General features: G+C 52.1%; 1 protein-coding gene and 1 non-coding gene across 20 annotated transcripts in view; both read left to right on the top strand.

The window, feature by feature from the left end:
• The window catches only part of PUM1 (pumilio RNA binding family member 1), a 137,327-nt gene extending 131,462 nt beyond the window's left edge, over positions 1-5,865 (top strand). For 16 of the 19 annotated variants that reach the window (XM_078073510.1, XM_078073503.1, XM_078073509.1 and 13 more), the window contains 2 exons: positions 598-790; positions 3,996-5,865. In XM_078073510.1, coding sequence (XP_077929636.1) covers positions 598-790; positions 3,996-4,127 — 325 coding nt within the window. In that variant the 3' untranslated portion in view covers positions 4,128-5,865. Of the gene's footprint in view, positions 1-597; positions 791-3,995 lie in introns of those variants that run through there. The other 3 variants (XR_013448292.1, XR_013448294.1, XR_013448293.1) reach the window with 2 other exon arrangements.
• On the top strand, positions 1,632-1,716 carry LOC118554080 (small nucleolar RNA SNORD103/SNORD85). Its single transcript, XR_004926362.1, has one exon. It is a non-coding gene; the product is annotated as a small nucleolar RNA SNORD103/SNORD85 (small nucleolar RNA).
• Positions 5,866-9,412: the final 3,547 nt, after the last annotated feature.

Genomic DNA, 9,412 nt, shown 5'->3' on the forward strand with positions numbered 1-9,412 from the left:
TTCCTTTCCCAAGGCGATGTATTTGAGAAGTGCTCAGAAATGCCGGCAGGCCCGTAGGGTTGTTGTTGTTCTTAGACTCTGAAGAGGCAGCAGCAGGCTGCTGAATGAGTGCTGTGGTTCCTGCTTACACCCTCCTTGACTGAGCGTGCCCGGCCTCCTCTCCTGGGGGCCGCTCTTTGTGGTGGGCACTAGAGATAGAGACATAAGGAAGGCTTGTTCCTGACCTCCGTACACTTAGAAAGGAGACGATTCATGGATTTTGGTTGTGTGTTGAAATTATAATCATTAACAAGGGCGGCTATTAAGCTGTCACGTGAGCCTCATATGTGAGTCCCTTCGCTTACCTGGGCTTGTTACCCTCACCTGTGAGAAGGTTGGGCCTGCTCTCCCCCCGAGACCTGGTGTCAGCCACGGTTCACATTGGCAGCCACAGATGGCAAAGGGGGAGACTCATAGAGCCAGACAGTTGGTGAATGGATCTTCCAAAAATGTCAGGCTCTCTTTTGCTGCTGACTGTGAGTCAGGACAGAGACCAAACAAACACAGCCTAACAAGGTCTTTGTTCTAAGAGTTGTCCCTGGATTTGTCTCATTACAGCAATGTTGTGGAGAAGTGTGTCACTCATGCCTCCCGTACGGAGCGTGCTGTGCTTATCGATGAGGTATGCACCATGAATGACGGTCCACACAGTGCCTTATACACCATGATGAAGGACCAGTATGCCAACTATGTGGTCCAGAAGATGATCGATGTGGCAGAGCCAGCCCAGCGGAAGATCGTCATGCATAAGGTAGGCCAGGTTGGGCAGATCTCACTTAGAAAGGGTGCAAGGCCTGAGGTTCTTGACATTTCTGAAATGCAAATGAAGGTAGACAGCTTGCTTCTTTTTGTGGAGTTTGTCACTGGACTAGGTCTCATGCTGTGCTCGTTTCCTTTTATCTAGAGTGGCCGTTGTCTTCATGTTTTAGTAGCTCACTGGTGTGAAAGAGTCTTAAACTCCGGTCTTTGTGGGGGATTTCCGTCTGTGCTCCTCAGGGCAGGCTTCTGCCCCTCTGCTCCTGGGAGGCCAGCTCTCAGTCCCGCAAATCAGCCTGCTTGCCTTATTTCCTTTCCTCTTTCCTCTTATTCATCCCCCCCCGCCCCCACTTTCACTGAGAGAGTGCCTGCCCGGTGCCTGGCCTGGTGCCCACTCTGTGCCAGGCACCAGCGCAGACACGACGCAGATCGGTCCCTGCCCACAGAGCACCGGCGGGGGGGGGGGGGGAAGAGCAGTGGAAAGGGCTGGTGAGCACGTGAGACCCTGTGCTCGCGGCTTCGCGGGAGGCTCTGCGGGAGGGAAGTCCAGGCTGAGGACGAATGAGGAGAACAGGGACAGAAATCTGAACTGTTAGGTGCTGTGTGTGGGGCTGACAGCGAGAGCCGCCCATGGCTTCTGGAACAGTCGCAGAGCCGGTCCAGCCAGCCCCATGCAGCCCCTCCTTGGGCTCGGGAAGCAAGACACACCCACGGGCAGGCCCGCTGCAGCTGTGTTTGTGCTGGGCAGGGCCGCAAGCCCCAGCTGCTTCGACCTGAACCCCAGCCTTTGGGCTCTGGACTCCCTCGGCCCTTGTCATGGGAGAGGTTGGCCACGGTCTGGCGATGATGAGCCACTTGCCCTCACTGAGAACAAAGTTCGGTAATGAGAATCTTTGTTACGGACTCAAGTTCTGAGCCAGACGAGGGCCCCCTCCTTCACCCCCGCCTCCAGTTGGGAACACAGCACGACACAGCGAAACACTGCAGTGGTGGTGGCGGCGGCAGTGGAAGGCTGGGGGAGTCCAGAGTCCTTCCAGCCGTGAGGCTCGCGGATGCGTGGGTTAGGACGCTGCGGAAGGCCGAGGCCGTGTCTGAGTCATATAGAAGTTTTCAACCTGTCCATTCGTTCAGTCCTGCATTTGTCAAATGCTCGTGTGCATCCTCAGAGCAAGCCCAGCGGTGAAAGCTGGAGAAACCAGAGAGCTGGAAGACTGGAGAGCAAGCCCTCCTTTCAGCAGGGCTCCGGTATCTGTGAATAGGGCAGCACCTTGACGGGTAGCTGCAGTCGTGCTGGGAACATATGGGGGAGGGCTGTGCGGGAATGTGTCAGGCTCTCTTCTAATGTGGGGGTACAGAGAAGGCTCCCCCAGAGAGTGACATTTGAATAAAGCCCTGAACCCTTCCAGGCAGAGGGAACGTGGTGCATGAAGGCTTAGGAGCAGGAGACAAGACCGTGTATTTGAAAAAGTCAGGCGTGTTCAGTAGGGCAGGCCTGTGGTGCCAGGTCACATTTACGTTTCACATGATTGTCCTGGCTGATGAGTAACTTAGAGGAGGCCAGGCAGCAGGAGAGGAGGCAGTGAGGAGGCTGGATGGGTGGTTTTAAAGCCAAGAGGTGGTGATGGCTTTGGGATTGAAGACAAGTGGACAGAATGGGGCTTGGCAGTTGGCTGGTAGAGGGAGTGGAAAGAGGAAGAGTCTCACGGATCCAAAAAACTGAGAGTTTTCCAGCTTTCACTGCTGGGCAGTGTCCTTTTCAGCAAGAGGAGACCGTGGAGCAGGTTGATTCCTTTCCACCTCCCACCAAATCAAGTAAAAAATGGAGTTCAACAACAGTGTGTGTGCTTGTGCATGAGGGTCGTTAGTTTCTTGCCTGGGAAAGGAGAGGGATCCAAGTTCAGCGGCTGGACTTAGCAGTCACCAGTCCCAGGGACAGAGAGGTGAAAGAATTGAATGTGAATGTCATTAATGTTTCTAAAAGGCAAGCCACCAAAAACCCAGGGGGTCCTGAACTTCCCGTTCTAATGCCAGAAACACCAGCCGTGTCTGTCGTCCTCACTGCTACCCAAATGAAAGTGTAGCATTATCGCATGTTCTTTTTACAGAGCTGTTGAGGCGAGTGCTCTGGGCCACCCAGCTCAGAATTGAACCCAGGGCTGTTAACGGTTCCCCACACGGGCTCGTAGGTGAGAACGTAGTAGCTGCTGTGGGTCTGTGTCCTGTGGCGCAGCAGTGGTTTCTAGAGCTGCTCGAGCCTTCCTTGCTTTGAGGACCTGGCCAACCAGACAAAAATAGTGGCCTGCGTGGAGCTCTCAAGGTGGAGAGCGTCCATGTACCCTGGTGTGGGTGTGAGTGTGCAAGTGCACGTCAGGGTGGGGTAGCAGGTACGCACGGTCCTTCACTGTTGGACCCGTCGGCGGCTAAGCCAGGGATTGTCGAGGTGGCGTGCTCCACGCCCTAGCCAGGGCACGTGGAAAGCTCCATGAGCTCCCAGCAGAGAAAGGGTGGCTCCAGTGAGGAAGCACCTCTCGTGTCTGGGGACTGGAGAACAGAACACGAGCCGGACGTGGGTGCAGAGGGTGAGGGGCCAGGCGGGCGCGGTGGGCAGCAGAGCCCTTGCTGCAGGACCCGGCACCTGCGCCCGCGCCCGAGTAGCCGTCTGGCCTTGGATGCGCCGCTTAGCCACCGTGCTTCGGGGCTCATCGGTAAAATGGGGACGATCACACCTGCCATGCGGGGCTTCAATGAACAGTACCCCGCCCACACTAGTCATTTTTACTGTTGTCAGTCGTTTTCTGGGATCCTCTGTGAACTGGACGACAGGGTCACATGGTGCGCTCAGGGCTCATGGTGCCCAGAAAGAACCCTCCCCGCACTGCTGAGGGGAGCCGAGGTGCCTCGAGGGGGGCCAGCGAGGCTGAAAGCTCGCCCCGGAGGGTGCCATGCAGCGGCGGTGTGGTTGTCAGTGAGGACGCCCGTGTTCCGCGTCCTGACCCGGAAGTGGTCTGTGGCCAGCCGCCTCCCGAGCCCTCGTGCCCGTGCTCAGAATAGGAGCTCGTCCCTCGCGCGCTCAGCGTGGTCACTGTTCTCTGACCGAGAACCCGGGGGAGGTGTTGCCTCGCGGACTCGCGTGCGCGCTTCGGGGCCTGGGAGCGGTGGGCTCACGGGCCAGAGTAACACACACTGTGCTTCCTCCCCAGATCCGGCCCCACATCGCCACTCTCCGCAAGTACACCTACGGCAAGCACATTTTGGCCAAGCTGGAGAAGTACTACATGAAGAATGGCGTTGACTTAGGGCCCATCTGCGGTCCCCCTAATGGTATTATCTGAGGCAGTCACCCTGTCCCCTCATTCCCACTGACCTCACTGGCCCACTGGCGAATCCAACCAGCAACCAGAAATGTTCTAGTAGAGAAGCTGAAATGGGTAAATGGTTGCTCCAGGATTACCCGCTCCTCCAAAAAAAGGAATCAAATCCACAAGTGGAAAAGCCTTTGTAAATTTGTTTAATTTTATTACGCATAACATGTACTAATTATTTTTTTTAATTGACTAATTGCCCTGTTGTTTTACTGGTGTATAGGATACTTGTACATAGGTAACCAATGTACATGGGAGGCCACATATTTTGTTCAATGTTGTATCTATATTACACGTGTGGAAACTTTCAGGGTGGTTGGTTTAACAAAAAAAGTTTAAAAAAAAAAAAAAAAGAAAAAAAGGTTTTTAACCCATTTTGCCTTGCCGGCAAGTTTTGCAAATAGCTCTTCCCCACCTCCTCATTTTAGTAAAAAACAAAAACAAACAAAAAAACCTGAGATTTGAATTTTGTTAAATGACCCAAACTGGCATTTAACACTGTTTATAAAACATATATATATATATATATATATATATACATACATATATATATATAAAATGAAAATTGTTTTAGAATTGCAAAAGCTTCAGTTTATGACATTAAGTTTAGGAAACTTTGAAAAATTGCCTTTTTTGGAGACTATTATGCTGAAGAAGATGTGTAGTCTGTTTTGGGAGGAGGAGATGTGAGCTCCTAGGCTGTCTTTCAAGGCCGGGCGGGTGTATTTGTTTACTGCCTACTGGATTTTTGTCTGTTAACATTGAAAGGCAAAATCTGATTATTTAGCATGAGAAAAAAAAATCCAACTCTGCTTTTGGTCTTGCTTCTATAAATATATAGTGTATACTTGGTGTAGACTTTGCATATATACAAATTTGTAGTATTTTCTTGTTTTGATGTCTAATCTGTATCTATAATGGACCCTAGTAGTCGAACATACTTTGGATTGTACAATTGTACATTTGTATACCTGTAATGTAAATGTGGAGAAGTTTGAATCAACATAAACACGTTTTTTGGTAAGAAAAGAGAATTAGCCAGCCCTGTGCATTCAGTGTATATTCACACCTTTTATGGTCGTAGCATATAGTGTTGTATATTGTAAATTGTAATTTCAACCAGAAGTAAATTTTTTTTCTTTTGAAGGAATAAATGTTCTTTATACAGCCTAGTTAAATGTTTAAAAAGGAAAAAAATAGCTTGGTTTTATTTGTCACCTAGTCCCACAGTAGCAAGATCCTTTCTAAATGTTATTCAAGATGATTCAGTTCACACTAGTGTTTTTTTTAATCCTAAAAAAGTAATGTTTTGCTTATTTTGTGACAGTCATAAGGACGTGCAAAGTTCAGCCCCGCCCTAGCTTTCCTTACAATCAGAGCCCCCTCACCTTGTAAAGTGTGAATTGCCCTTCCTTTTTGTACAGAAGATGAACTGTATTTTGCATTTTGTCTACTTGTAAGTGAATGTAACATACTGTCAATTTTCCTTGTTTGAATATAGAATTGTAACACTACACGGTGTACATTTCCAGAGCCTTGTGTATATTTCCAATGAACTTTTTTGCAAGCACACTTGTAACCATATGTGTATAATTAACAAACCTGTGTATGCTTATGCCTGGGCAACTATTTTTTGTAACTCTTGTGTAGATTGTCTCTAAACAATGTGTGATCTTTATTTTGAAAAATACAGAACTTTGGAATCTGAGTTTGTGCTTCTGTGTTAACGCCTCCTCTCCCCCTTAACATTAGTGCCCCAGGACAGCCCATTCCTTCTTTATGCCTTTTTTCCTGCTTGTTTGGTTTCTGTTTGCAGGACGGTGGGAGTGGGATTGGAATATGGCTGGGGTGGCAGACTGATAGCTCTGGAGTGCATTTTGACCCAAAGATGTTGGCTTTAGCCTTTGTCGTGCTTTCAAAAGCAAGACTGTTAGTCCAGATTTCCAACTTCTATTGAAAAGTCAGAGTATCTGCCTCCCTGGGCCCAGGGTCTGCCCATCAGTCACAGGGAACATCTTCAAAGAGCCAGTGCCCTGCGGCGGGACCCAGTTTGATGCTCTTCATTTGCTCTTGCCTTTGCAGCATTGTGAGCCTGGGGTCTAGATTTGAATCCAGTCGGTTACAGATGTCTCCCAGCTCCGTTACGTGCTGGGGCATCTCCTTTTCTGAGGTGGGCGGCCCCTAAGGCATCTCGGACTGCTGTCTGGGCTGTCTCAGCCTCCCCTCCCGAGGCCCCCCTCCCTTTCCTCAGTGTGGGCTGCTGCTGTCCTCGTCCGGCCCAACCAGGCTGGCCCAGGAGCCTAGCTTGCTCATCTTGCTCATCACCCTCAGATTGGGGCCGCCTTCCAGTTTTTAGTACAGGAGGCTCTAGCTCACGGAGGTGGGCCTGCCACCTATGTCTGGGAATGCTCATCCTTTGACCACCTTTGCCCCACGAAGACTGGTCGGTGTTGGCAGCTACGGGATAGGCTCAGCCAGGGAGGCCAGGTGGGAGCCTGCACTACCTCACGTCTGCGAGTGGAGCCCCAGGCCGGTCGCAGAAGGAGCTTTGCCGGATCCCCTCCCGAAGGTAAGGGACTGTCACTAGCAGGCTCTGCGGTCCTGGGGATAAGAGAGGGAAAGGAAGCTAAGCTAAGGCAGGTTTCGATGATTGTGCTGCAGTAGCTGAAATCAGGTCCTTCCCGAGGCTTCTCTCACTGATAGTCCTCATGGGCCCACCAGAGACCGCACGCTAGAGCTAGAGGGGCATCGCCATCTGTCACTGCCTGTGCGACACTTGAGTGTCATGGCTCTGGAATCGGACCAGGTTCAAATACGGGTCCCTCCACTCACTGGGCCTAGGGGTGTTACTTCGTCTTAAACCAAACTTCCCCCTGGAAACTGAAGGTGCTAATATGTACATGGGTGGGGATATCACTTCATGTCTTGGGAAGTCATGGCTGGGAAGTGGTGGCGGGTTTACCAGCCGCTCGCAGGGGCGGCGTGCGAAGCAGGCCAAGCAGGAGGCCCGGATCTCGCTCTGCCGTTTGCCCACCCGCCACCTTGGTGACCTTGGGCGAGCGGCATGAGCTGTTGGCGCCCTGCTTTCCCTCGGAAGCACTGGCGCTGCGTGAGCCCAAGCTGTTGCTAGATGGGTGTCCCGTGCCCGGCACGTACCTGGCATTCGCTCACTTGTTGGTTTTCTTCCTTTCCACCCGGGCCACTTACGTTCGCACTCTGTGTCTCTTCTCTCTCCTTTTACTCTTAGCATTTTGTGAAATGTTTTGTCTTGGTGCTTTTTCGTGGTAGCAAGCCAGGTACTAGCTTGGCACCGTGAGAAGCCCCCTCCCCACCACCGTGTTCAGGCCTGTGTCTTGGAGGCCTGGGGAGGTGGTACGGTCAAACATGGGGTTTAATCCCTTTTATCCCATGTCATCTCTCTCTCTTTTTTCAAAATTTTATTTTTTTGACAGAGACACAGAGAAGGAACACAAGCAGGGGCAGAGGGAGAAGCAGGCTTTCCGCGGAGCAGGGAGCCCGATGCGGGGCTCGAACCCAGGACCCTGGGACCATGACCTGAGCCGAAGGCAGATGCTTAACGGCTGAGCCACCCAGGTGTCCCGCGTGTCATCTCTTGAGGCCGAGTTTCCATCTGTGCAAAGTGAGGGAAGTAATAGAAGCTCTGTATCAAAGGTTGGTTGTGAGGATTACGTGAAATTATGTAGTTCAGCATTGTGCCTGGCACATCGGGGCAATGAAGGGCTGGTAGGGCGTGTTTCAGCTTTGACTTCACTCATCCCGCGTCTGCGCACGGGTGCTGGTGAAGCCAACCACCCTTGTCCGTCACGTATAAAGTCACCTGCTGTGAACCAGCTGTTCCTCACCCCGGTCCTGTGAGGAATGGGGTCGCCCCACCGCAGGGGAACAGGTCTGGGATCTGAGGCAAGTCTTTCGGGCATCACGAGGGGGCAGGGCCGGGGCAGGCCCCTCCCTCTGCAGGATTGAGTTTCTCTCCGGGGCTCCTGTTCGCCTGCGCATTTGGCCGCCCACCACTTCTGCTCCAGGATGGGGTACCCCGGGCTGCCACCAGCCAGATAGCTGCGTTCTTGGGTTTCCCTTCCGGAGTCCCTCCAACACCGTTTATATAATAGTCTTTTACCTGGTCGCAGTGCTTTACGGTTTACAGAGCGCGTCCGTATTTGTGATTCCTTGATCCTCATGAAAGCCTTGGGGGCTAAGGGTGGGTAGATGTTATCAGCCCATTATACAGATGAGGAGTTTGAGATCCCAGCCATACAACGAATGAGTCAATAACCAGGTAAGGATTTTATCTGAATTTTTCCCGACCCCAAGTCCAGGGCTCTATCCGTGCCGTCTTGCTCTTGTCACCTTCCGTTAGCCCCAGGAATAGCTGTGTTCTGTCTTTCCCGCGCTCAGAGTCGGGTTTCAGAAGCGGGAGGCGCTGGAGAGGGAAGCATTTTGTGGGAGGAAGCTGGGGACTTCATGTAGTTACCAGCTGTAGCCACACGAGGGTGCTGCTACCTAAAGAAAGCATTCTAGAGGCCAAAGGGCTCCCGCCTCCAAGGTCAGGGCTGGGAAGGGTTTCCCCTGGCTTGAGGGGCTCAGGAGTGGAGGCCCACCCAGAGACCGGAGGTCCGGCATCTGCCCTAAGATGGAGCTTCCCCTCTGTCCCCAGCTTCTCCTGGGTTTAGGGCTAGTACCTCACTCTGGCTTGGGATGGCAGGGTATGGTCATGCGAATCCCGCTCACAGGCCCCAGCGTTGCCTTTGACTCACTGGGTTACCTCTGCCAAATCACTGACTTCTCTGAGCCAACTGTCACTGGAGTGGTAACCCAGCCCTGCCACCCTCACGGGGATGGTATGAGGTCAGGTGGGTGGGGCTGACGGGGGCAGCCCCATGTCTCTGTTAATATGACCAGAGGCCCTGGTGCCACTTGATGGGGCCACATCCCTGGCTTCTGCTCCAAACTTTCAAACAACTAAAACCTCTGTCTTTTTATGATCCCAGCTCCACTGGCCCCGTGCAACCTCTGTGAATCTTATTCCTCCCTTTGGGCACTCGGCACAGGGCTGGGCACAGAGTAAGCCATAAGTAGGAGTTGTTGTTAATTATCATTGCCTCCGATTTTCCCTGCCATGTTGGGGCCCTTGGAATCTTCACTAGAGCGACTACTCAATTTAGCTTCCCAACTGGGGCGCTTTCCAGCATGCAGGCAGAAGCACCGAGTTATCGCTGCTCAGTAGCCCGCATGCA

Source organism: Halichoerus grypus, chromosome 5 (assembly GCF_964656455.1).
Source record: "Halichoerus grypus chromosome 5, mHalGry1.hap1.1, whole genome shotgun sequence".
NCBI lineage: Eukaryota > Metazoa > Chordata > Mammalia > Carnivora > Phocidae > Halichoerus > Halichoerus grypus.